Genomic DNA, 27,279 nt, shown 5'->3' with positions numbered 1-27,279 from the left:
GTCAACTCTCGTGCTCTCGCCCTCTCGCGTGAGACAGTGCGTGAGACTGCCGCGAGTGCCTGCTCAGGAAAAAAATTGCAAAAATAAAACGACGGAGAATAAAGGGATCTAAAGCAACGTGTTATGTAAACAGCGATATAATAATACGTTCTTTTAGGTCACTTCGCTTTTGGGTATTTTCATTGCCTATTTCCGTTTCGAATGCCACAAAACGCTGTTCCAATTAATACAGAACACAGGTCTCACAGCACAGAATTATTGCACACGAACCAATATGCCTTGAGGCAAGTCTTCGTGGAAATAAATAAATAAATAAATAAATAAATAAATAAATAAACCTGTTAACAGCACTGTAATAATCTTGATTATATTTAAGTATACTTTTTTCAGTATTTTCTTACTTAACTGAGGAACGATGTCACAAGAAAGGACACCGCGATATGTCTTGCTGCGAACGCAGCTGGTACAAGTTTCGCGAACCTCCACACGACGTATGAGACGCACCGTCGGTATCGCCATGCCCAGCAATAGTTCACTTAATTGGTGGTGTATTCTTTTTATGTATCGCGGCAAGTGGACCGCTACGTGACCGCGCGAATGTTTCGGGAGCTTTCGACGCCTCGTGGAGTCGCGCTGTCTGCGCATGAGTACGCACAGACAGATTCGACGCGCGTTTTACTAGCATCGCTTGCCTTTCCTTGCCTAAATGACAATGAGGGCCCGCTCGGCCTGTGTCCCACTTTCTGCGTTAAAGCGCTCGTCTTGCGCGTCTAATATCCTTTGTGCTTTTTTTGCTGCAAGCTCCGCGCTGTTATAGTAAGATATAAGCACCCACTCTGGTGGCTTCTCGGTTTGTAATGGTCAGAGCGGCGCCGTACCAAAGCTGTGAGCGAGGGCTGTTTGTATCAGCAACGGTGTAGAATCACGGTTGAATGGCTGCTGCGCGACAAAGAAAAAGGGAAACGAAAAACAAAAGGAAAAAAGATTCAAGCGTGATGACCTCTCGAAGGATTGTGTTGTAGGGATTCTGTATATCGAGTTCCGTTTCTTTCGTACCGTTCGGCACGCCGATTGTCCACTCAAGGTGATAGCGACGGAGCTTCGTAGGGCTAGGCCACTGAAAAAAGGCACCAAAGCTGATAACAAAAGGGAGTAAAAAAAACAAAGAAAAACGCGATTATAAAATGCAGCCCCGCAAATGCGTTTCTCCTGCGCATAGACCTTCAGTTTGGCTTCGCTGCAGTCGTCTGGATTCCTTCAGTGAAGCCACCTGCGGCGCAGAAGGCTAGTCAAAAGAAGTTGTGTTCCCCCCACTTCAGAAGACACGGAAGTGACAGTGAAGGTTAGAACTGCTTTCGAGATGAGGGGTCCTTATGTACAAATTAGTCAAGGAACATAAATTTTTATGGTTGCACGTGTTGTTTTTTCTCCTTCGTCTCTATCCACTTCTCACTTGCGAAAGCTATGTCGATCTTGCGTCGGCGCGCGCAATTTCGAAGCCGCTGCCTCGTGCTAGCACTCATCGGAGTCAGCGCACGATACATAGAGGGCGCCACGCAACCATAGCGCCGAGGACGGTCTGACAAGGAGGCATCGGCGAGTTTCTGCATTGAGTTTTCGAATGCTTTTGTATAAGCAGCCATTGGATCATCTTGAACACCCGTTGTCAGATCGACTTCCGTCACGTGGCACAGAGCCATATTACGTTGTACAGTACTTCACTTGGTACAGCGTACATCATATTCTCGCCTAACAATGACATACCGGCCAATTCTTACCGAATGTTACGTAAAGTTGGCGAACCTGTGCTCGTTATATGGCTTTACCAATGCGGTGTCATAGTGTACGAAGAAAAAAACAAACTTCTAAAAGTGTACAGGCGGCGGAATATTACGGAAATTGCTTCCTAAAAAATTAATGTAGTCTTATCTGTGGCGCCTTCTTGTGGCAGAGCAAGACGCCACATAACATAGCTTTGCATATTCTTTTCAATGCTTGCGGTTGAGGTTCCCCAAACTCGCAGTGGGAATGCTGGGGATGATCCTCAGCAGGGATATTGAGTAACTACAAACAATATCTTAACGGAGTTTCGCTCTTCACTTTGGGAAATACCTTGGAAGCCTGATGGTGAAAGGGCACCCAATGCGTACTTGGTCCGAGCAAAAGTATTTGTGGTATCTTTATCTGGTCGCCTCCATCCCCCTAAGCAGAGTCGGGCAGATCCAGCGTTCCCCGAACTCGGAGGTTGAGGACAAGCTCGCAAGCCGAACGTGCGACTCGCTCTCGGAGGAGGAATTGGCAGATGCGAAACCACGTGACTACTGCGGACGTCCGATGTTTCGCCTATCCAAAGCTCCGGTGGGACGAGCGTTCGTCGAGACGCGAGCATGTAGTGGCCTAGGTTGCCAAGGTTACGGCGGACTTTCGCCAACAGCAGCGACGCTGCGTTGTGAAGACGTTGCGGCAAACGCTTCAATCTCGACGAGTGCTCCGACGACAGGGCTCGGAGCGCCTCAGAGCGCTCGAAGATGGAGGCGAAAGATCGAGAAGGTTCAGCCGAACGCTGGACGCGCACCGCCTTTAAACCAGCCGAAGACAACGCCGCTCGCGAGAGTGCTCTACAGCGCTCAGTAACGACCAGCCGAAGATGCCATTAGACCTGTTCCTGACGCAAGCAAAATCGGCAAGTGTAATGCCAGCGGTAAAGTCACTGCGCTTGTCGGCCTCTGCTGTTCCATGTTTGCTGCTGCTTCTGTACCCCGGCTATTGAAAATCATCGCTAATCGAACGCACATGTATTCTAAAAGAGGTGTATGTGCTCCGGTCAAACTACAAAAGCGAAGAAAAAATGGCTGCTTTCACCCAGCCGGATTGATGGGAAAAATAATTGAGTCTTCCACTTCGGTGCTCGCAAACGCAGAAATCGCAGCCGCCTCGATCGTTGCTTGCAAGGCGGCATTGAGAATTTCGCACTCGCGGAAATCGCAGCCGAGAAAACCGCGGTACGCGAAATCGCCGCGTCCTGAAAAACGGGCGTTTACAGTGTGGCGCCGTCGCGTGCGCCTCGGTTACAGGATTAGCCGAACGCTGCCACCGGCTGGCAATGCCTTCTTTCGTCGTATAAGGAACGGTTGGCGCCTTCGGCAATCCCGACGGGTGTGTATATATATAGAAAGTCTTGTCTGCCCTCGCGCGACGCCGACATTCGTAAAGCAGGCCGGCCGCGTGGCCACACCGGCCATTCGAGCGAGAGCTCGGCGATGGCTGCGCCTGCGGCGGTAATGATGATGGCGGCGGTAATCCGCCGGCGTCCGAGCCCAGACCTTGGCCGCCGCACGCGCCCGGGTCGACGAGGGGGGTGCAACTATCCTCTCTGTTCGCTTTGCCTTTTCTTTTGTTGACGCGGCTGGAGCCGGTCCTTCGCTTATCCCCGTTTCCCTTCTTTTTTCCGCTGTTACCGCGGCCTCTCTCTCCGGGGCTGTTTGGGGGAATGAAGGCGCAGTGGCAGCAGAGGCAACAGCATCGCGGCGCGGAAGCGCCGTCAAATATACATCGCGGTGAATGGAACAGACTGCCGTCTTGCGGTTTTGGTGTTCGTTTCTCCGCGGTTGCAGTTACATAGGCTCGCGGCAGTGGTGGTATACCCTGAGTGAATGAGCAGTGCGCGTGGCTTTTTTTTTTATGCGGTGGTCTTGTTCGTCCCGCGTCTTATCCGCGGTTACTGCCCCTGGCTCTGTTCGATCTGCCGAATTGCGAGCCTTGCTATACGAGGGGCTATTTTGTGCAGGGTGGTCTGTGATTGCGGTCACTGGTAAGAGCCGCACGGCGGCGCCTATTTTCTTTTCTTTTTCTTTTGTTTTGCGAACGCCATCTTGTTGCGGTTCCGTCAATGCTGATGTGATTTCGTTCTTCAAAGAAGCTGAGTTATTGCTACTGCACGACTCCTAGTATATTATACATTCAGGAAAATATGTCTCTGGTATTAAAAAGCTGCCATCGGGTTTCTTCTACGACAGCAGTATACGGCATGAGTACATAAGCCACAGCGGCATTAACTCGAAAAAAGAAAAGAACTCTACAGGCGTGCAGTTTCACACGTACATGGCAGCGTAAAGGCCTATGTAGATAAGAAACGAAAACTGAGGTGGAGCATCGTGCAAGAAATATGAGCGAAAAATCACGCAATTGACAAAAAACCTTAGTATGGTACCTGTCCCATCCAAAGTGCGTAGTTACGGACAGATGACCACAAGCTTGGACGTAATCACAAGTCCACTAAACCTGTGCGACACGTGGTCTTTGTAGAGCCTTAGGACGATGTTCTGCCAGCTTCGACATATCGGCCCGCAACTGTGCGCTTACGCGTTGGAAAGTCAGCTATGGATCACGAAGCGAGCGGTGGTACAAGGAACCTCAATGTGGACGTCCAGCGATAAAATAACGAGCATGCAGTCCGGTTTGGGATATCACAGGTGACATTGTGCTCGGCTGACATTATCTCGACGAGCTGGACCGGGACCAGTAATGCACTGCGCAGAAACAATAATTGAAGTGTTATCACTGACTTGTGCAACGTTCCAAGAGAATTGAAGTGTACTCGAGAGCTGTAGAGGAATAGGTGAGAGTGACGATCCAAGATAGTGTGTATAAGCGCGGCTGAATGAGGACGTAGAACGAGGACGTAGTCGCGCTTACACGCTCTATCATGGATGCGAACCAACTGGCCCGCCAACGTGTTTGAATCGAGGAGTGATGATGCTTGGAAATGTTTTGGTATCGGGTTAGGTCAACTTTATTTGAGACATGGTACTACTCGACAGCCGACGATGATGATCAGTTTCTAGTGCTTGACATGTCGACTCGACCTTTTCCTGACTGTGGTCTCTCTCTCTCTCTGCTTCCACTTGCAGCTTCCCAAATGAATGGCATGGACACCGGTCCGTCGGTGCAGTCTTCGCAGCAGAATGGGACGCTGCACGGCTCGTCGGCGCAGCAGCAACAGCAGGGCTCGGCCGAGGACTCCAAGACCAACTTGATCGTCAACTACCTGCCGCAGACCATGACGCAGGAGGAGATCCGATCGCTCTTCTCCTCCATCGGAGAGGTCGAGTCCTGCAAGCTCATCCGGGACAAAGTCACCGGTAAGTCGCCTTCTTCCCCAGCCCCGACATTTATTTTTGCTCTTTCTGGTGACGATAACTTCGGGGGGTCGACTTAGAGGGCCAGCTGCAACGAAATTTGGCTCCCTCTAAAGTGCTGTATAGATGAGTAGCTATTTTGACAGATCGGCAGGGTTGGTAATATGCGTAAGTTTTTATTAATTCACTTTAACTAGGACCCTTAACAGGCGATGCGGGAATGTGGTAGCTAACGCTTAAGGAGAAAATACCAGAGCATGACCTCAGAGTGTGTCAGCGTGCCGTGGTCACCAGTCCATGTCGGAGGAAGTCATGCCCAAGCGCCGCGCTAGTTCTCAAAAGTTCTTGCGTGCTCCAAAATTTCGTTGCAGTTGACCTTTAAGCTGACTCGACCGAAGTGAACTGCGAAATATTTTCTGGCTTTTAGTGGAAGCAGCTTTTTTGTTGTTTCACCGTTCGAGAGGGCCTGAACGTAGTCGTTAGTTCAGTGCTTGATTTCAGCCCTGTAAGCTGGTTAACGATGTCCTATAATGACATGACGTAAACGTTATGAAGCCTGTAAGCTACGCCCTCAACCCACGGTCCTTGTTAAGTAGCTTTTGAGACTAAACAGGCGGCGGGCGGTCGCTCGTTACTCAACACCGATTGTCCGGCGCTTACTGTTACGCACTACATGGGTACAGGCGAAGTGGCTGCAGGGTCATACGAAGTTGATGACTCGAGTGATACGAGGTTAGAGTTGCATACTATCTTTCGAGCTGCAAGCACACCTTCTTCTTTTTTTTGCGATTCCTAAGCACAACTTTCCGGAACATAGGCAGCCTATGAAACGTAGTTGGCTGCGACTATAGGCGCACGTGTATACCCATAGCTGTGTCACTGAAAGAATGGCATACCCTAAATAACGAGAGAAAAGAAAGACAAAATGTAGACACGTGTTTTGAAGACACGCGTTGTGTCAAAAAAAAAAAAAATGAAACGACAGTAAATATAGAATCTCTTGGTGATTACCACGTCGCTAGCGGTACATTTACCCCAGTAGGCGACCAGAATGCAACCGACGCGTTTTGCCTTACCGCAGCATTAGGAGGTGGCGCCGGCCGTATACTGTTTTTCGCATCTGTAACTCCCGGAATGCGTTCCACCCACGCAGGCGGGCCTCAGCCATGCGCTACAGCTACCAAATCTTGCGCGATGCAGTGTACCCTAAAAGTCGCCCGGCGTTCTCGTCCGTATAGCCGTCTGCGCTCCACCGTTCGCGTTCGTTGGTCATCCGAATCCCATTTCCTGGCAGTGGGCTCGGCGACTGCGTCGCGCTCGAAAGTACTCTCTCGAACGGAATGGCTCCTTATTTCCTTCGCCATTTTTCAATCTCCGCATGCTCGGACTCTCTCTCTCTCTCTCTCTCTCTCTCTCTCTCTCTGTATATATATATATATATATATATATATATATATATATATATATATATATATATATATATATATATATGTTTGTTCCGCGGCATCTCGCGGGCGTTCCTTTCGTGCCGTCGGCGGCGGCGACGGCGCAATAAGAGCCGACGGGAAGACGAAATATGCTCGCCGCGGCTGCGCGCTGGTGACTCGTGCGCGCGCAGCAGCGCCGAGCATATTCCTCCGGCCATAGAACGCCCCAGTGCTCCCATTCTGTTTTTTTTCCTCGCGCATCGCGACAGCTCCTCGATGGGCGGCGGCCCCGTCCCCTCGTCGTCGTCGTCTCCGTACGGAAATTGGAAACACTGTCCTGTCGCACGGCGGTGCGCGTGATGGCGGCGCGGTAGAGAGCGCCACTTGCAACCTCTCTGACGCGGCGTCCCTTTTTTTTTTTTCTTGTCAGTTCTCGAGCGGGCACCTTCATCTTCAGTATCTGCTGACGTCATGCCAAAAGTTCGGCCGTGGTTGACCGAGCCGTCTTGCGAGGTAGCCGGAGGGAGGTAGAGAGCGGCAGATAGAGGAGGCTGTATATAACGACAGATAGAGACAGAGAGATAGGAAGCGATGCATAGATACAGGGGGAGCAACACATAGCGGTGCATATGGAAATAAAGTTTTGGAGATAAAGCTATCTATGGAGAGATAAAGGTACATGGTATATACATCGGGATCAAAAAAAGATGGATATCTGACAGATAGATTCATTCTTTGTTAAAAGGAACCTGTGTTAATAGGACAAATCAAGGACACTTAACTATCCCTGCGTGGATCAATGCGACAGCATTTCAACGTCTCTCCGATGACGCCTCGGGCTCGTTGGCGCACTTGCGTGGAAGTAAAAAAAAGCCGGGCGCAGCTACTGACTGAGAAGTCGATATCAAAGATTCCTTCATAGGAGCGCACGATAGAGCTCACCGAAATTACCGCACCGACTGGCAGTGCCACGACGCGTGGCGCTTTGTATGAACTGTCCATAGAGTTGCCGCTTGTCGGCGACTGCAGCTTATGCAAACGAAATCTTTACGAGAAAGCGCTTGTGGCAAAGGCTATGCCTGAAGGCGAGCTTCCTAGGTCGTTTTTTCTATCCCCCGCGGGGCCGGCGCCGACAATTACATGGATGGATGGATGTATAGATGGATGGATGGATGTTATGAGCATCCCCTTTAGAACGGGGTGGTGGGTTGCGCCACCAAGCTCCTGCTATTATACTGTCTAATGTCCTACCTAGGTTAAGCAATGAAAAAAGAAAAAAAAAAAACACTACGAACACCCACAACCAAATTTTCTGATCCCCTATTGCGAACTGTGCTTTTGTACGTCTCCTTTTTTTGTCGTTTCTCTACTTCCACCAATCCTCCAATCGCCTCTTAATAATCCCTACTCCGGACATGTTTACTTTTCCACTGCTCTCGCTGAACCCAAGGGATTCAAGGAGGCCAGTGGTGCCTAAATCGACCGCTGGGTCTTCACATTCTAATAAAACATGCTCCATGGTCTCCCTAGCATTACCGCACCAAGCACATGCTTTTTCTTCCTTATATCTCGCTTTATATGCGCGTGTTCTAAGGCATCCCGATCTCGCTTCGAAAAGTAATGAGCTTCCCTTTGAGTTATCATAAATTGTTCCTTTCCTGATTTCGTTTTTACCTCTTAAGTAGTTACTCATGTAAGGTTTCTTTTCCATTGCCGCCACCCATGAGATTATTTCAGCCTCTCTGGCTTTCCGCTTGACCTTCTTTGTTGCTGTATTGCCCTCCCTACAGGCCGCATACTTGCTGGTAAGCTTCCTAGTTCTTTTCCTCCACTGTGAATCAATGTTTCTCCTGTACAGATACCTGAACTCTCTCCCAGCCCATTTACTTTCTTCCGTATTCCTCAGCCGTTCATTATACTCAATTTTACTGCGAGCTTCCCTCACTTCAAAACTGGTCCAGCCCATATCACCCTGCACAGCTTCATTTGTAGTCTTCCCGTGAGCGCCCAGGGCGAGGCGACAAACTGACCTTTGGTTCCCATCGAGTCCTGATTGTACCCCTGATTTAAAGCAAACAACCGCATTTCCAAATGTAAGTCCTGGAACCATTACACCTTTCCACATACCTCGGAGGACCTCGTATACCTTATGTATCCCCATAGGGCTTTGTGCTTCATTATGGCTGCATTTCTCTTCCCCTTCACTGTTATTGTTTTTTTCCTGTATTTCCATATATCTATTGCCCTCGTTTGCCCATACACCAAGGTATTTATATTCTGTTGCCCGAGGTATTTCGTGGCCCTGTATCTCCACTGTCTATTCACTGTTTTCATTGAATACCATAACGCACCCGCCGTGGTTTCTCAGTGGCTATGGTGTTGGGCTGCTGAGCACGAGGTCGCGGGATCGAATCCCGGCCACGGCGGCCGCATTTCGATGGGGGCGAAATGCGAAAACACCCGTGTACTTAAATTTAGGTGCACGTTAAAGATCCCCAGGTGGTCGAAATTTCCGGAGTCCTCCACTACGGCGTGCCTCATAATCAGAAAGTGGTTTTGGCACGTTAAACCCGATAAGTTAATTAAATACCATAACGCCTGATTTTCTAACACTAAATTTCAAACCTAAATTGTTTCCTTCCTGCCCACGGATGTTAGCCAGATTTTGCAAATCACTTTGCTTGTTAGCTAGCAATACAATGTCGTCCGCATAAGATAAACTTGCAAGCTGCTGCTCTACTACTGTACCTCCCTGTTTGTATGAGAGTATAAACCCGATATTACTTCCTTTTAGCGCCCTCTCCATCCTTACCATGTACATCATAAACAACAGCGGGGATAAAGGGCACCCCTGCCTCAGTCCCTTGTTGATATTAATAGAGTAGTTTGCTGGGCTAGTTGGTGCATGGTGAACGTATAATGGTTTCCAGCAAGTACGTCCGTACTTGCTGGAAGTCGTCCGTACTCGCTGGAAGTCGTCCGTACTTACTGGAACTCGTCCGTACTTACCAAGTCGTCCGTACTTGCTGGAAACCATTATATGTTGATATTAACTTTCTCCTCGCTCCTGCGTGGAAGGCCAGAGGGGCCATAGATGCGCGAAGGTGAGCGCCATCTGGTGGTGATTCAAGCAGCCCAGCGTCAAGGTGGTGCGCGCCTCCCATGATTTTTTGTACCATCTCTAGGGACGCCGCCAGATTTTCCGTTTCGTGAATCATATAATGCTTTCGCACTAAAAAGAGGGAGTTAGGCTTGAAAAGACGGCAGCGCAAGAAGGTGCAGACGGAGACAAGGACGAAGGACGAGTGCTGATAGCGTCTTGTATGCGTCCGTGGCTTGTTTTGCGCTGCCGCTTTTTCAAATATGTACCAACACGCCCAGTTGGCCACATTAATCGAGTCATGCTTCTTTGGGCCCTGCTCCTTTGGCGGACATGGCGTGTGCTGACGCGGTCAGTCACCGTAGAACGTGAGGCGCTGGGTCACCTAAAGTGCCGCGTTCTATGGAATGTCGCTCGCCTTGCGTCCTGCTGGGCCTGCATGGAAGCCCAGAGGGGCCGTTGTGTCAGCCGCAAGCCCCAGAATGCACGCGGAGAGTTGTGAGGTCTGCTCTGGGTCTCCGTGGTGTCGGTTCAGGTGAAGAGATAATCTAATATCTTGTATGCGGGAGGTAAAGTGATAGATTAACAAGGATACATAGAGGGAGATTAGAGTCAGAGAGCAAGACAGGTAGACAACTACTGATGGCGTTTTACACAGGGTGTTCGAGGTGACGTCGATGCTTTCCTTTATTTCGAGTTGACTGTATACGGTCGCGATTAACAAAGATCGAGCCCCTCGGTCTGCTTTTTTCTCTTTCATTCATGTATAATCGTGTGTACGTATGTGTGACAACGCGTTTGGGTAGGCCCGTTTTTGCAGTATCCTCTTGTCTCGGGGTGTTGTTCACAAGCCATGATGCGGTGGTTCGCATTTCTCCGCTGTGTTCTAAGGGACCGTGTTTACTCGCGGCTTCTGGTTCCTTGAGATAGCTGAAGGTGTAAACGACCCGTTTTGCGATGAATGCTGGGCAAGGATGCCTAGCCGATTTTCGATTACGTGTTCTGTCGAGGGTTGAGGACGCGTCAAATTGTTCATGTGCCGCGACTACCTGGATCGCGCTTGCTTGCTTGTTGGTATTGCGAACAGAAGATTGGAAGGCAACCGAGTGGCATCTTTAGTTACTACCACACGGAGCCAAAAGACAGTGAACTTGAGAAAAGCTGAGTGGCAATTATAGCCGTTCTGTTCCAGATCTACGAGGGTGACTCAATAAGTCGTTGCTCCTCTTATTCTTAGCCAAATTATGGCTGTAAATGCGAAGTCAACATATCCATTCCAAGCGGTGGACCTTTCCTGGACTGGCCCGGCATTATCTTCCGCTAGGTCCGCGGCACGGCGCTGCTGTCAGTTGTTGAAGATGGCGGTTGTGCTTCGTACGTCCACGGTGTACGAGCAACGAATCGTGATTGGTTCTCTGTGGAGCAATGGACGAACTCCCATCGAAATCCTGAAGGCAGATGGAAAGGTGTCTCGCTTTGGCAAGTGTGAGATGGTACAGTTTTGAGTTCACAAAAGGCCGTGAAGACTTGCTTGACAATGAGCGTTCGGGGAGGCCGCGGGCGTCAGTGCCTGACGACAACGTGGCACAGGGGCATCTCCAATATAGTGCTGCGATGAGACAGATGAATGAACCGGTGTGGAGACTATGTGGAAAATAATACGATGTACCAAGAACACTGCGTATAATTGCAGTTGCCTGTATCTACCTTATTTTCGCTATTAAAGAATAGCGCCGATGACTTTCTGATTGGTATTCGTAAATGTAGAAATGATGACCAAAAGGGAAACGATAGCGAACGAAAAAAATTTTGCCGCAGTCTGGAGCCGAACTCACATGCTCTTACCGCATTATGACGCCCGGCGCTGCACCATTCACCCACCGTGGCGGTGTCGTTCTTCTCGTCCCCCTTTCTTGCGTATTTGTGTACGTGTACTGGATAGGCAGCTTGGAAGTGTTAGCAAGCACAACTCATGGCCATGCCGGCGGTTCTCTGGTACTGCGTATCAGAACGAGGTGGGTCCACTTTCGTTAAAAAGGAAACACTCGCCGCAGCAATCGTAGGTGAAGGCGCTGCTATTTGTAACGCTCTCACGCGTACATCAGCGGCGCATGTCCTATGTTTTTATTACTCGAGCACACCGTTCCAGTGTATTACCTCGGAACCCATGTGCCGCGAAACCGCTTAAACTCCGAAGAAATGGTTACGAAACGTTTTCGAACTCGCTGTAAATTGGTGGTGTCCAAATCCACATCCCAGGGACGATTCCTTTTGAATTACCTACACAAACGTTGAAGGCTATGCTTAAGCGGATTGCATGCGCCGGAAGTTGGCATTAAGAGAGAGAGAGAGAGAGAGAGATAGAGAGAGGGAGAGAGAGAAATAGGAGCTGGGCAGGCCACGTAATGCGTAGAGCCATTAGTGTTACCGAATATGTACCAAGGGAGCGGAAGCTTTGTCGAGTGCGGCAAAAAATTAGGTGAGGTAATGAAGTTAGGAAATTCGCACGCGCAAGTTGGAATCAGCTAGCGCAAGGCAGGGGTAATAGGAGATCGCTGGGAGAGGCCCTTCGTTCGGGGGCAGTGGACATAAAAATAAGCTGTTGACGATCATGGTGCACCGGAAATGATTGCGGAGCCCGAAACACGTCATGGCAGTCAGAATTAAGACGTCACCTATTGTGCCTGGAACGCCCCAGGTGCCTATTTCACCCCTTTCTGATTGGTGCACAAATGCGCTGCGCTGTCTTTCTTGGAATCGCTGCAACCTAGTGTCGCTCTGCAACAGAACTAAGTCTTCGTAGGCTGCCCCAAGAAAGAGAGAAGCCGATGAAAGGCAGGCGGGCACCTTGACTCTGTGGTGTGCTTCTTTGCCGAAGAAGTCAATGTAGCGGTATTTAGAGAGATGGTAGACCGCAGGAGGATATTAGATGTGTTATATATGTCTGAATATGCATCTGCTGCGTTCTAAATGTCGCCATACATTTTATTGCAAATATTTGCAAATATTTCTCTGGTACAGTAGCGAATGTTCACTGATTGAACATTTCAAGTGAAATTGCCGAACTTGCAGCATTAAATCTCATTAAAGTCGGTTCTGTGAGAAATAAAGAAATAATGTCTTTTGTCAGCACAATTCCAAGCTGGTTAAAACCACCGTGCTCTGATGCACAAATACGTCGTGAGCACCGCGGATGTGAAGACTACAGTTGCCTCACCAGTGTCACAGAGCCCACATGCCGACAAGGCAATTTGGGCATGCTAACTTGCAGCTCTCGAATAATGAGACGCTTCTTAGAAAGCCACTTTCTTTGGAATAAGCTTTCCTAACTTCGAAGTCGCTAAAATGGTACCAATTTTTAGCCGGTTCCGAAAAAGAAACATTTGTCGCTAAACAGACAAGTCCCTAAATCTAGCGGCAAGGTCGCTAAACTGGAAGCAGTGCCCACGTGTCGAGCGGTGAAGTGTAGCTGGTGCGTCTGTTTCGGTAAGAGTGCAACTGAAGCAAATTTACCACTGTCTGGAGTCTAGCGATTACACTTTGAGGACTCGCCGGTGGTGGAGGAGAGGCACTGGCTTCCTCCTCCTCTCTTCTTACTCGTGCCCCCCTCTCTTTTTCTTGGTAATGATGGAGTGGCCGCATTTCCGTGGCGGGTATAGCGTTTGTCGTTCGTGGTTTGCTGTGCCTGTAGTCATGGCGATACGGAGCAAAACGAACTGGCAACGGGGGTGGGTGTGGAGGTGGGGGGGGGGTGGGGGGAAGGGGGGGGGCGCTGTGGAAGTCCGTGCTGCCGCTCTATCGATTGGGCGGTTGGCAAACGGTGAGCGCATCGAGTAAGGCAGTTTGTGCGGAAGCGGTGCCGTGGTAACGCGGAAGCGGTGTGCCATTTTTGTGCGGGAGCGTAGTGGTGCAGACCCTGCTGGTACCGTAATCGAAAATATAGGGCCAAATTCGCGCGTGCGCGCTTCTTTCGTTTTCTTTCCCGAGAGACTGTGCCGCGTTTTGGCTGTGGTAGAAGGTTGAGTTTTCCGGGTTAGGGAGGCTGATTAGGGAGGGAAATGGTAATTTCGTTACGATGAGGTCTGGAGGGGGGGGGGGGGGGTCGGCGGATGTCAGGATTTAAGTAGGTAATTAGCGTGCCGAGCTGGGGTGGCTGTTATAGGCGCATGATCTACGGCATCGCTAAGACCAGAACGGCAAAAAACGAGGAAATAAACATGCCATACCGCAAGAAAGTTTAAAAAAAAAAGGGAAATATGTACTGGCAAGGCACTTATCCTTTCCGCCGCTCATTGCCGGCTGTCAGGCATTCGCGTTAATGCGACTAGGCCGTGAAGATCGTACTTATCTCAGTCTTGCGCCATGGTCGTACTGTCGGGGCAGCTAGGTGGCGGCGACCTTGTTGTAGCCCTTCCACTCGCGGGTTAAATTGCGCGTCAGGGCCGCCCTATCCAGGATCCCCCTCAGGCAAACCATCAGCACCTTTTTGATGTTGCGGTGGACGGAGCGGGCATAGTGAAAAACAGGACAACGCGAAAAACTCGCATCATTCACAAAGACCTCTAGTGTCAGACTGTGTTGCCAATTTCCCAGGCCTCACGCCCCTCTACGACCCCTTCTCCCCCCCCCCCCCCCCACTCCCGGTAATTCTCGTCGGCACGAAAAATGTGTGTGTGTTTTTTGTTTCTGTTGTTTGCTTTTTTTGTTTGTCGCTCCCACGCGTGAGAGAGGAAGGAGTACGGCGTACAGTGCGACGTACGCGACTGCCGCCGGTGTGCCTGCGCGGTGTCCGGCCCGTCGTTGCTGGGTCGATTGCCGGCGACAACGGCGATGACGGCGCAGGGATCGATGTGTCGTGACGCGTCCGCTGGCCCCGCGGAAGCAAGATGCCGCTCCTGCCGCGTGCAGACGAGCGGGGTCTGCAGCTTGCTTGTCGCGGCTGGTTCGCCGGCGGGCGCGTTGTTTGATTTGAACACGGCGTATTTGCAGGAGCTTATCAGACGGCAGAGAGGAGCACACGGGGGGCCACATACGGGGATCGCTTTCGAGGACTGTCATTTGTTGAACATCAGACACCAATATGGGCTGTGTATCACCTCCACCGCCACTTTTAAGACAAAGGCGGGGGGGGGGGGGGGGACAGGCGCTTTTGCTCAGTTGGTCCTGGACAGAGCACGTGAAAGAAGCTGACGTGTACGATAATGCGATAATTAATATTGTGTACAGTGAAAAGCACGAAGAGTGCAAAGAGCGTGTCGAGTATTAACATACCAAGTTTTTTCTGTATTTGTATTATAGGAATGATTCGATTGACTGACGTGTGTGCATTCACAGAAATTACCGAACGGGTCGTTTTGCTCCAGCCCTTTTCGTTAAGACTTGCCGTTTGTCCTACATGAAGTAAGCTCGTTTGCGAGAGCTGATTTATTACCATAACGTTTTCATATCAGATCGTGTTGCGATCCTTTAATCGGTGAGCAACTTATTTTTGGGCAATAGTCCTGCGATCGAATGCTAGCCAACATGTCTGATTTAAATCAAATCGAATCAATCAATCAATCAATCAATCAATCAATGAATCAATCAATTAATCAATCACAATTTATTATTTACGCGCTCCATGGCACGTTAAAGAACCCGAGGTGGTCTAAACTTCAACAGTCCTACGGCGTGCCCAAATATCGAGTTTTGGCACGTAAAACCTCATAATTATTTTATTTATGTATGGCGCGTTCAAGCATAAGCGAGGGTTCATCCCTCGGAATGGGGATTGATGAGTATAAGGGGCGGGGTTTGATTCTTCTGGTTTAGCGTTTTAAAGAAACGCTATAGGGCTTCGAGAGATTCTCTGCTGGCGGGCTACGGATCAATTTTGAATGCCTGGAATTATTCACGGGAACTTAAGCCTAAATATGCGAGCGTTACTGCATTTCGCCCCCGTCTAAACGTGACTGCCGCATTTAGGCACGAGAACCAGCTACCTCGTGCTCCAACGTTCGCGGGTTCGCCACCCTGGCAACAGCAAGCGCCTCGACTGCCTCAAAATTCACAGTGCGTGTGTGAAGCCAATTTTCTACGCGCAAAATTAGGCGGCGTATGAATGAGGGGAGGGTGGGTGGAGGGGGGGGGAGGTATATGTGCATATCATATCGAATTCTGCGTTATTGCGTATGTTTACGTGACAATCAAAAGTACCATTTGATTTGGGTATAACAAAGCAGATGCATTGGTGGAGCACTTGTTACCTTGCTAACAAGACAGAGAAATTCGGAGCAAGATGGAAACATTGGTGTGACGAGTGGTAGCAGAACAGGAATGGTTATGATTGTCATCATCATTTCTTGCGCGTACCGTTTGAAGGGATAGGTCAATAATCGGGCGGCGAGACGTACCGTAATCGAAATACTTATTCCAAGAGGAGGAACGAAAAAACACAAAAGCCCGGAAAGAAACAATAGCTCATAAGTAAGCAGTCAGACTACCTGAAACAAAATGATGAAAAAAATAATAATGGTGTGATGTGAGACCGCACTAATGAAAAAATTAAATAATTGATTTCAGCGACATGGATATTGAACAGAGCAGCAGAGTGAATCTACAACTAATCAGCATGGTCGTTTTATTTCGCTTGAACAGAAAAGAGAAATCAAATGCAGGGAACAAATATGCATGTGGTAATATTCAAGTGCCAAGGCTCCAAAAGGTAGTAGTGCAGTAATGTTTAATCCCAGCTCCTTATGGCAAAGAACACCTAATAGGCTGACGACGAACATCTTTTAGGAAACCAGGTGAGGCTCCACTATTTTTTCTTGCGAATGTGTACAAATGGTAAGCAGTAACTCATGTCTGCTGTAGGCCGAAGGCGTCTTCCGTAGCCATCTCTGATTACGCCTATCTTGCGTGAGCAGAATGTCTGTCTTCCTTTTTTTTTTGCCATTTAGCATTATCCTGGCGTATTAGCGATTCATTTTATTCCCGATAATCATCTTACAAAATTGTATTGTATTGACGCATTTTAATCTCTAGCTTGTGGCGAGTTGGGATTTATTTATTAGTTGCCGTATTCGGCTTGGCACCTATGGCATCGCGATCAATCTGTACAGATTAGCGCAGATTTCAGTTTTGATGTCGTGCATTGACTTTGTTACAAATGACCATGTACCAAGGAACCTAGTAGGAAAATTGTCTGGGAGTGTAACCTGTTGCCGCAAATTTTCTAGTCTTAACGCCCGACCTAACCTAATGCAACCCCGGATGTTCAAAATTAATCTGGAGCCCACCACTACAACGTGCCTCGTAGCCCCAGTGTGGGTTTGGGATGTCTGGAACGAATAAACAAACTCTACGAATTAATGAATCCAAACTATGCTCTATTGCTTCCCTGAGGTACATAGAGCAGTGACAGAAACCGCGGCATGCGGGAAGACTTCTACTGCGCGTTTTGCGTCTGCGGAGTTTTGATTGCACTTCGTGATTGTTGTAGTCGAGCGTTTCCTCTATTGTTCTTTTCCCATTTTTTTCTCTCTCGTGTTTCGCAAACTTTTCCCTCGTTCGTGCGTTGTTTGCGGCTTCGCTTTTCAAAGCGTTTGACTTGGTAAAAAAAAAAAATCGAAACGTTTAATACACGAAAAGTTTTCGAGATAGGGCGGCGAATCGCCGCGCATGAAAAGTGTGGCAGCTTTGTCGTCGTTGAGGCATCGGCGTCACTATGGCGTAGTTCGGGTGGGAGGCGGTATATAGCAACTCGGCCGGCTGGCACGCAGTAGCTGGCTCGCTGGCTCGCTCACACGCACGCACGCACGCACGCACGCTCACACGCACGCACGCTCACACGCACGCACGCACGCACGCACGCACGCACGCACGCAAGCAAGCACGCACGTGTGCGTTTGAACTTCTTTCCCCACTCCCCTTCAACCCACTTCTCCCACTTTTGTTTTCTTCTGCTTCTTTATCCTTCTCGCGTAACTGTATCGCAGTGTCTCACGTATTTCGGGAGGAGGCCCCAATCGATTTCGCCGCCCCAGCGGGCCTGGCTATCCTCGCTCTCTTCACAGCGCCGGTATATAGGTGTAGCCCCCATTCGAGGCCGCTCCCTTCTTTTTGTGTCCAATCTTTCATTTCTTTCGCGCTTCCCTTCCGGTCCGAACTGGCCGCCCACCGCGTTCCCCCTATCTATATTTTGCGCTCTCACGTTTATACCGCATCCGCTAGCGTAAGGGTGGCGTTTTATTTTATTCGCAATCTTGACGAGCTGCGGCCCTTACACGGAGGCGGGCGATATTGGAGCAGTTTTTGTTTTTCCGGCCACGTGTGATCGCCTCAATATCTTTATACGAAACGAGCGAGCGCCGCTTTTTTGGTAGCGCCTTTATTTTTCATGCATCCGCCTAGCACCTGGTGTCCGTCTGGTTCTCGACGCTGTTGCCCCTTCTCCGACTCAATTCAGCAGTACACTCGTGGATGCGGTCGTCTTTCGTGCCAACTCAAGGCGATAGATATGCTCCGGACTTCGAAGCTTTCCGCAGCGATGGCCGATCTGGGAATCCATATGCAGATAAGAGGGTGTCTGCTCTCAGGGAAAGAAATGGGAAATCTTGAAGTATTAGGATTCTTTGTACATAAAAAAAAAAAATCAATCTTCACCACGATTGCTCTCAACAACGGAGATTAGTACATACACTGGTTATGGCGTAGCTGCGCAATCGACAATTGGTGCCGTCGTTTTGCTGGCTTTGAGTCGTGTCAGTTTGTTCGGATGGCCGAAATATCCTGACACATGTGATTCCATTAAATTGTACAGTGCATCGCCACTGAGTTGCAGATGACCATGTAGTATTTGTTGAATTTTACGGCCTGACATAGCAAATTGGCAAGCTGTAAGCCACCACGTTTTGTTTTTGCCCTAAGCTCCCGTGCCATTGACTGCCAGTGAAATTTTGATTTAACCTCCCTGCCTTTCCCCTTTCCTCTCTCTCTCTCTCTCTCTCTCTCTCTTGATTTACAAGAAGTCGGGAAAAATTTGACAAATTACGCAATATTGAAGATCCCAACGATCCTTGACAGTATTCCTATCGTTTTCTGTTTTATTTTGTTTAGTGCAACATGTGTTTGCGGCTCTTACGAAGATTGCGGCGCTTACTCGAGTATATGCGGTATACTGCGCTGGCCCCGGCGTTCGCTTGCCTCCCACGCTAGAGCGACGGCTTCTGGTGCTTCTTCTTGCCTTCCGGCGTTCGTTTCATATACGCCCGACCTGGCGCGCAGGGCCATGTTGTTTTACGTTTCCTTTCTCGGTCGCGCGCGATCCCACTCCCGACCTGGCACACGGCGTTTCCCTCCTACTAACTCCCTCCCTGCTCCATCTGGCGGGTGGTCTTTCTTCGCCAGCCGCGCTATCTCCCCCTACGCGGTTGTTTACGACCAACTTGCGCAACGATCTGATCGAGCGCTTTTCGCGCCCCCGATCTTCCATCCTCAGCTTGGATCCCGAGGTTCTCGCTCTGTGTCTGGTGCTGCTGGCATTGCTTATTCCGTGTCCCATATAGCCTCGAAATGCGCTTTAGGCTAGGAATGGTGATTCGCGGGCACGGACAAGGCGATCCTGAAAGAGAGCGGAATTCGGGATTTCGTGGAGGTGACGGTCGGAGTGTGACCGGTGCGCACCGCGTGGTTGGTCTGGCAGAGCGAAGTGGGTGATGGGTGAGCTGAGTACACGGAGTGAGTTAACGAGTGAGTCGAGCTGAGTGAGTGAGTGAGTGAAGTTGTGAGATTGTGCGGACGGTGCTGCGATCCGCGTATCCAAAAATTAATCTTAAGTTGAAGTCTATACGTGACTTGATCTAAATGACGTCTATTGTGAACGCGCTGAAGTAAACGCAATGGGGTTTCTGGGCACGTTCATATATACTGAAGCATGGGCTTGTTCAAGTTAAGATGCATTTCTGAATACCCGACGTATTGTCCCATTTTCAAGCATGATGAGTTGCCCAGGTGGTCATAACATCAGCACCGGCCATCATCGCCTTTTCTTCAGTACTTAAGCCTCTGTGCTAAATCTGTGCCGCGAAAAGTTCATGGAACCAAGCCAACGCTAACCATGGTAAGCGGCGCCGGACCAGCGTCCTGTATTTGGAAAACCTATATCGTATACAAGTGCCATCTGCTATAGACGACAACCTCGGTGATCTTCCTGTTGTGGCACCATCTCTATCCTCAGTGGCAGTATACCGAAATAATCCAATCAGGGAACTCCTACGCAAGACAGTGGGGCGTAGGAGGCCGAGAAAGACGCTTCACTGGCCAAGCGTCCGGCTTTAGTGTCAATGAAATTTCTCCCTTCTCTCTTACGTAAGGTAACTTTCGTGAGTACGACCCCATGTGTCACACAATAAAGATCTCTCGATATCGCACGTTGCATAAAGCCCGAGACGCTGAGCTGTCACGCCGGATCACACCTCCTTTCCTTGAGGGAAAAAGAGCAGGCGGATAGGGTAGCCCTCCTTCCGCACGTCCCCCACACTGTAAAACGCAGTACCTTATACAGCATAGAAGCAAATGTGTTCCTTTCTTTCGCTGTTATGTGTAGTTCTTCCCAGCGCACCTCGATGCCCTTCACCGCTTTAACATGGATCTGGCATCCTCGGGGTGGAGTGAGTAGTGAACAACCAAAATAAGGCTGTCGGATGCGCTGAAGCTTCTGGAGATGAGCTCAGTGGGTGGCGTCTCGCGCAACACCCCCACTTCCGCTCTTTTACCCTTTTGTGTTTCGTTACTTCCAGTTTCCTCTGGTTCCTTTTAGGCCTCGGCGAGCATTTGTATTTTCTTTTCGGCTATCGCACACCACCTCGTGGTGGGGATTCATTGCCTGCTCGCCGTCCCGTATGTTTTTTTTTCCCTATCAATTGTTTCGCTGCACCTCTGCATCGTTTCTCGTCGCTTTTCGCCGTGCCTTCGGGTTATCCTAGTCCTTCCTAGTCCCTCTTTCCCCAACGTCCCCCCCCCCATGAGGTGCTGCATCAGTCGGTCCTGCCTCTTTCCTATTCTATCCCGCTTTCCCGCAGCACCCTTCCCACGTAGGGAGCGGTGTCAGGCTGCCCTCGGGGCACTGCGGGAAAGCTCCCTCTTTCCTTCTTTCTTTTCCCTTCGCCTTCTGTCAACAAAACTTGGCGGCAGCCTGATGCGTGCGCAGAGCGTGTGTCGAGTGACGTTGACGGCGAAGAAATTGTCGAGAGGCGCGTTTGCCTCTTGCGCTTAAGTTTATTTACTTTTTTTCTCCTTCCTGATTCTTTTCTCTGCGCCCTATTTCGCTAAACATGGCGGGGGGCCTCTCCCCGCGGGCATGGTTCGATTTTGCGGGGCACCTGCTGTTCCGTTCTGCTCACGTTGTAGGTTCCATGTGTTCTTCGTGCTTCTGTTGATGACGTGTCCGATATTTTTCTTAATTTTTTTCTTGCCCAGGGGTCATATGGATAGAACGGGGGGATTGCGCGAGCGATAAATGTACTAGAGTCGGTAACGTGCTTTTTTTTTGCTTACAGTAAGTTACTGTTCGCGGCAGTATGATGAATGGGCTCTGCTGGGAAGGACACCTTCTTTTATGAAGCTTGGAAAGCTGCAACTCACAACAGTATTTAGGATGAACAGTTTGTTTTTTTACTATTATATGGTACTTAGGAAGTGTTGTCTTTAGTTGGCGCCGGCTACTCCTTTTCGCGCATATATATATATATATATATATATATATATATATATATATATATATATATATAAACTTAAACTCATTTAAACGAATAGTCAACTCCAAATCGTAACACAGAGTCGAGTCACATCAGTACATAACTCGACACTAAGACTGAAGGCCAACTCCACTGATCAAAACGCAACGTCCACTCACATGAGGTTACTAATGCCACACTAAAACTGAAAGTCAACTCAGAAGCACACCAACACAAATTCCTGTCACATAAGTGCACAAAAGTAAACACTAAGTACGCTGACGTAGCTACACTAAAATCAGTGCACATAAGAAAACAGGGATTAGATTCAAAGGAAGGTACATGAATCCAGGCATTCAATTGACCAAAACCTGGGTAAAAAATCCCATAGAATGAGCTTGTCGCGTTTAAACACTACGTAGTAGTTTGAAATTATTCCTGGCATCTATAAATCTGTGAAGGACGAGTGACGCTCGTCTTTGCAATGAGTATGTTGGCCAACGAGCTGAGGTTGGAGAGACTCCCGTCTAATGTCACTAAATCACGTGACAGCGTTGCCTGTGTGTGTTGTGTGGCGGACATTCTGCTAGAAGATGCTGTACATCCCCTTCCGTGTGGCTGCAAGTGCATTCCGGTCTATCAGCTCTCGAACTTTTATGAAAAAAGTGCTTTGTGTGCGCAGTACCGAGCTGCAGACGGTGAATGAGCATTTCGAAGGCTCTGGTTGCATCTAATGTGGGCGGGATTTTAAATTGAACCGGTGGGTCATTGTGAAATAAATCTGAAGGTTTCGAGTTCTGATCAAACCGTGTAGGTCTGTAACCACGGGCTGAGATATGTCTGAGTATGTACCGCAATTGGCCTTGCGCTATAGGGAGACCATGCGGGCTTTTATTCATGCGCTTCTCCAGCTGCCTTGTCTGCTACAACCTTTCCAGGGATATTGCAGCGGCCAAATATCCATTGGAACATTATTGTGCAATTCCCTTCACTTGCTTTTGCGAGTTCGTTTAGTGTATATGACAACTGTATTGAATATCCTGCAAATTGATGGCCTGGGTCAAGAACGAGCCTGGGGCAGCAGAAAGGCCCTGTCTCTTGGTAGCTTCCCCGGTTTGCTGGATGCTCCAAAGTTGGTCCTGCAGATCTCAGCTAGTCAGTGCGGCCCTCTACCGCGTCCCTAGTTCATCCGGCGGAACTGCCATTCTCCTCTGAACTATTTCACACTCCCAGAGTATAGGCGGCGAGGGCTTACGGAGTCGCCATCTGTGGGAAGCGTCCCGCTTGCAAGTATGAGGGTCAACGCGACGCGCTCCTCATAGGTTTGGTTGTCAGCGCTAAATAGAAACACCACGCGGGAGCCCTTCTGGGCATTCTTAGTGTCAAAATTATATTCTTGGGCAAAGAGAAAGCACAGAGTTGTATAGAGACACTATCTCTTCACCGAATACGTACAGCGAACGCTCACTGAGCGCAGTCGCCGCGATGGAGTTCCTCGAACCGGTTTCCTCGAACCGGTTTTCCCGAACCGGTTTCCCTGAACCGGTTTCCCTCCCCTACCACCATAATCGGGCGCAGTTAATGAGTCATCGCGCAACACGATGGGCGGACTCGTTAAGGTTGGGGGTGCCAGTGCATTCGCACTCTGTATGGGCTGGGAACCAGATGATTTCCTTATCACGAAATTCCTCAGATGATATGAGTTTGGCTTTACTATATGTAATTCTGGCAGCTTCAACTCATATCCGTCCGCTGGCGTAATTTCGTACAGCTGATTGAGAGTTGCTAACAATGTATCTATATTTGGGAGAAACGATAGCCAGAGCCATGGCAGCCTCCTCCGCAACCTCAGGTACCGTGGTTTTGATAGAGAATGTGTGTAGACGTTCTTGCTTTGTATTAAGTGCTGGTCCTGTCAACGCTTGGTGATTTGAATATTCCACGGCGTCCACGAGTACTGCTTCCTAGTCATTGCCATATTGTTTGAGTAGAGCTTTAGCGTTGCTCGTTCTCCTGTTCTGATGGAGTTCCGGGTGCATTTGTTTCGGTAAACTTGGGATTTTAATCCTGCTCCTGATCTCTCTGGCCAAGGCAACCTTGGGTTCTTGCTGCTTACGGTAACTTATTCGTAATTTGTCGAGTATACTTGCAGTCCGGCTGCTGGCTAGTCTTTCCAACTGGGCTATCTGCTGAGGTTCAATCAATTCTCTTAAGGTGTTATGCATGCCCAGCTGCATTAATCTCACTGCACTGGTGCTTTCGGACAAGCCTATGCCCCGCTTAAAAGCTTTCCTTATGAGCGTTCCTTTAGTGTCTCGTAAACTAACGCCATGCGTTGCGATTGCTGGTGCCGCAATGAAGTGAAGACAAAGCTGCTTCCGAGTCGCAAAGGATGCCCCATTGTTCCCCTTTTTGCATTGAATTTATGTATTGCAGCAAAGACAATAATGCATAGAAGCTGTGCTGTTTTTGATTATCGCGTGCAAGATTGTTCAATCGTCTGTATTTGGTTACATTCTGAAATGATAAAGGCAGCTGCAGAAGAATTCGTTAAGCAAGAACCCTCTGTATACACTTGAATATAGCCAGGGTATCGCAAGTATGTCTGCTTTAACGCTAGTTGTTGTGCTGCTAGCGTAAACTTATGTCGTTTGCGATGTTCGAAACCGAAAGTTCGATTTTTGGTGCGACGATTCGTCGTAGAGTTTAGGAGATATGAGAACCAAAATTTGTGATATGGTAGATTTTTGTGCACTTGAATTGCCGTATTGATGTTCGACCTGCCTCTCCCAAGTATTGCAATTGCTTGTGGGTGCATTTTGCTGCGCTGAAACGCGAAAGTAGTGTCGATAGGTTTAAACCGTCCTCATAATAGGAAATGGAGGATGACGTGCCTATGCAATAACTAAGGAACTTGAGGCTGCTCGAGGTGCGCTTAAGCGTGCTCTAAGGCTTCCACCTATAACCGTTCTCTCTCTTTATATGAACGGGAGATTCCATGCAAAACAGAGAAAGAATGATATATTTTGCTTGATATGTGGTTTATGTACTTTTAGTAGGAATGAAACCTACCATACTCACGTAGTGCCTGCTACATGGCGAAGAACATTTGTTATTAAGTTTATTCGTTCTTCGAGGGCTTTAATGTGAGAACTCCAAGAAAGTTGGCTGTCTAGTATAATCCCCAGAAATTTTTGTTGTTTCACAATGCCTAATGTCCCTCGAGGCAGAGCTGAAAATCCTTTAGATATCCTCTGGTGAACGGTGTACTGTAAGGCTTTTGCATACCTCTTTCCTTTAAGAATTTGTCTACAATGTTTAGGCCTTCCTGCAGAGTTGACTGAACAAGCCTGCTACTTAAACCAGAGGCCAATATACAAACATGATCCGCATATATTGAGTAGTGTAGGGCAGGTATAAATCTCCACGGTAAATCTGACATCGCACAATTGAAGAGAAACGGACTTAAGACAGTGTGTTATGGGACACTTTGAATAAGATTGAGAGGAACTTCTTTCCTTCGCTTCTTTGAATAAATATTGATCTGCCATTCAAGAAGTTCAATATCCCCCGTAGTGCCCTTGAGCATGGCTGACTGTGCCCAAGGCTTGTTTAATGTCTAACAAAAGACCGCTATTGTGACATTTCTTCTAGCTCGTTCACGTTCAACATGGGTAACAATATCCAAAATTGCATCCGTGGAGTATTGCCGCCTTCAAAATCCTGTCACGCGATCGGGAACTGCTTCTGTTTGCCCACGCCACCATTGTAGCCTAGTGTCAACCATTTTCTCCATGACCTTGCATAAACGGCTCGTCAGGCACACAGGATGAAAAGACTTAAGGGAAAGGGGAGCTTTACCAGACTTCAATATAGGTATCGCACGTGCTGTTTTCCTAGAGACAGGGACACACTTCTTTATCCACGAGTCATTGAGTAACGCCAAAAGTGCCTGTCGACCATTAGGTCTTATGTCTTGCAACATACTAATAATACATAATAGAATCTGGACCTGCAGCAGTCTTTGTCTTACGAGATGCAAGCGCACATTTTAGCTCAATCATAGAGAATTCATAGTGTAATTGTGCATTCTGTGACTGGAAACACCCAGGAACTTTTTTGTTTTGCCATTTTAGCTGAACATTGAAACTCAGCATAAGTAATAGATACGCTTGTTCTAGTTAACGCTTTGCAGAATGCCTCAGCAGTCAATAATTCTGAAGTATTCTTGACTATTGCGAGAGAGCGAAATGCTTGTGTTTGAACAACAGGGCCGCTTAATGCATGAGTAATCATCCATACTCGTGCAAGAGGTGTTATTGGAGACAACGTATCGCAATATTCACGCCATTTTCCCCTCTAATTTTTGTAGTCGTCTGCGCATGACTGAGTGGATTTTCTGCGAATTTCTATACGCTTCTACATTTGCACTCCGGCGATTAGCCCTTTCTGCTCTTCCTGTTACAGCTCTCAAATGTTCATATTCTCCATCGAATGATGTGTGCTCATCAGGAGTGGGCACTTGTTTCGTACACATTTTCATTGTTTCTTGTATCACTGATGCGAGTTTCTCTACGTCAGCTTCACAATCCACTCGACAGGACAAATGTTAAGGAACGAGCTGGAAGTTTATTCGCGTATTTTCGTTTCGCGGTACTTTTCAATTGTGGATGTGATTTAAGAATTAGGAAGTGATTGCTTCCGCGTGTTTCTGCGTCTGTGGTCCACCCAGCATCGCTAGCAAGATCATCAGAACGCAGTGTTACGTCTGTGCAACTGGCATAGCGTTATCCTCGTCTAAATGTTGCAGATCCATCGTTCAATACTGAGAGGTTGCATTTTGTCCGCGGCGCATTTGAACGATATTCCCACGGGCATCACAGTGACTGCTCACCCATGTTACGTTGCGCGTGTTAAAGTCCCAACATATGATAATCTTTGATCTGGTGATGCTAAATGTATTTACCAATGTATCAATCGTGATACGCCTTGATGGTTGCAGGTATATGCTTACGACTGTTACGCACATTTTAGCAAGGTATACGTTGCAGGCTACATACTAAGGAAACTGGGAACTGCTTGATTGAACGAGCTGAGAGGGCAAATCTTTTCGAACGCAGAGCATTGCTCTACTGATTCCAGCTGGACCTGAGGATCTATACATACGTAATTAGCAAGACGAAAGCAATCACGTACTCCAGATTCTTGTATGCTCAGTACAGGGAAGTTGTACTGTGCAACTAACTTCCGAAAATCATCAGATTTAGATCGAATGTTATTAGCGTTCCACTGAAATATTACGACAGTTTCGTAACGACTATTCGGGATTACCATCCGGTAGCACTGATGTGGAGACCTGACTCATTAATGCCTCCATAGACAACAGTGCCGTTACCTCTGGAAGGTTGTTCGCCTGAGGTAGAGCTATGACAATTGCTCTAACTGCAGCAAACAACCTGGGTCGATTCATCTGTCCAACATTGAGTGGCGCGTTGTTATCCTGGAATGCCGATGTTCCGGTCGCCGTGTGAGGTGATCGCTGAGGCGTGTTGTGACAAGGTCGCTGAGGTTGTCCTAGGAACAGCTTGATTCGTAATAAAGCAGAAATGGGATTCAAATTTGTCTGAGCTGAGGAAAAAAGAAAGAAAGAAATGTGAGCATGGTAGATTACAAGCCTTGATGCTAGCGGTGCAGTAATATGGCCGGATTCCTGTGTTTTCTTGAGCCTCGTGCCTACTCTGTGCCGCAATTATTGTTTGGCAACGTACTTCATTTGCATTGTACATGAGTCAGGTGATCGGCAAAAGCAGTGCGGTGCATGCAGTTTCGGTCCCGTCACGACGTTCTTCGTCTGAACTTTGCGTCCGGAATAAACGGGTGACTGACGCCTGGTCGAT

The 27,279-nt window shown here is 48.5% G+C and overlaps 1 protein-coding gene across 5 annotated transcripts in view; it reads left to right on the top strand.

Annotated features, from left to right (window-relative positions):
• Positions 1–27,279, top strand: part of fne (found in neurons) — a 188,538-nt gene that overhangs the window by 95,888 nt on the left and 65,371 nt on the right. For all 5 annotated transcript variants that reach the window (XM_050167352.2, XM_050167354.3, XM_055064738.1 and 2 more), the window contains exon 2: positions 4,911–5,141. In XM_050167352.2, coding sequence (XP_050023309.1) covers positions 4,911–5,141 — 231 coding nt within the window. The remainder of the gene's footprint in view (positions 1–4,910; positions 5,142–27,279) is intronic.

This window comes from Dermacentor andersoni, chromosome 11 (assembly GCF_023375885.2).
Source record: "Dermacentor andersoni chromosome 11, qqDerAnde1_hic_scaffold, whole genome shotgun sequence".
Classification (NCBI taxonomy): Eukaryota; Metazoa; Arthropoda; class Arachnida; order Ixodida; family Ixodidae; genus Dermacentor; species Dermacentor andersoni.
This window is presented reverse-complemented; position numbering and strand designations above follow the sequence as displayed.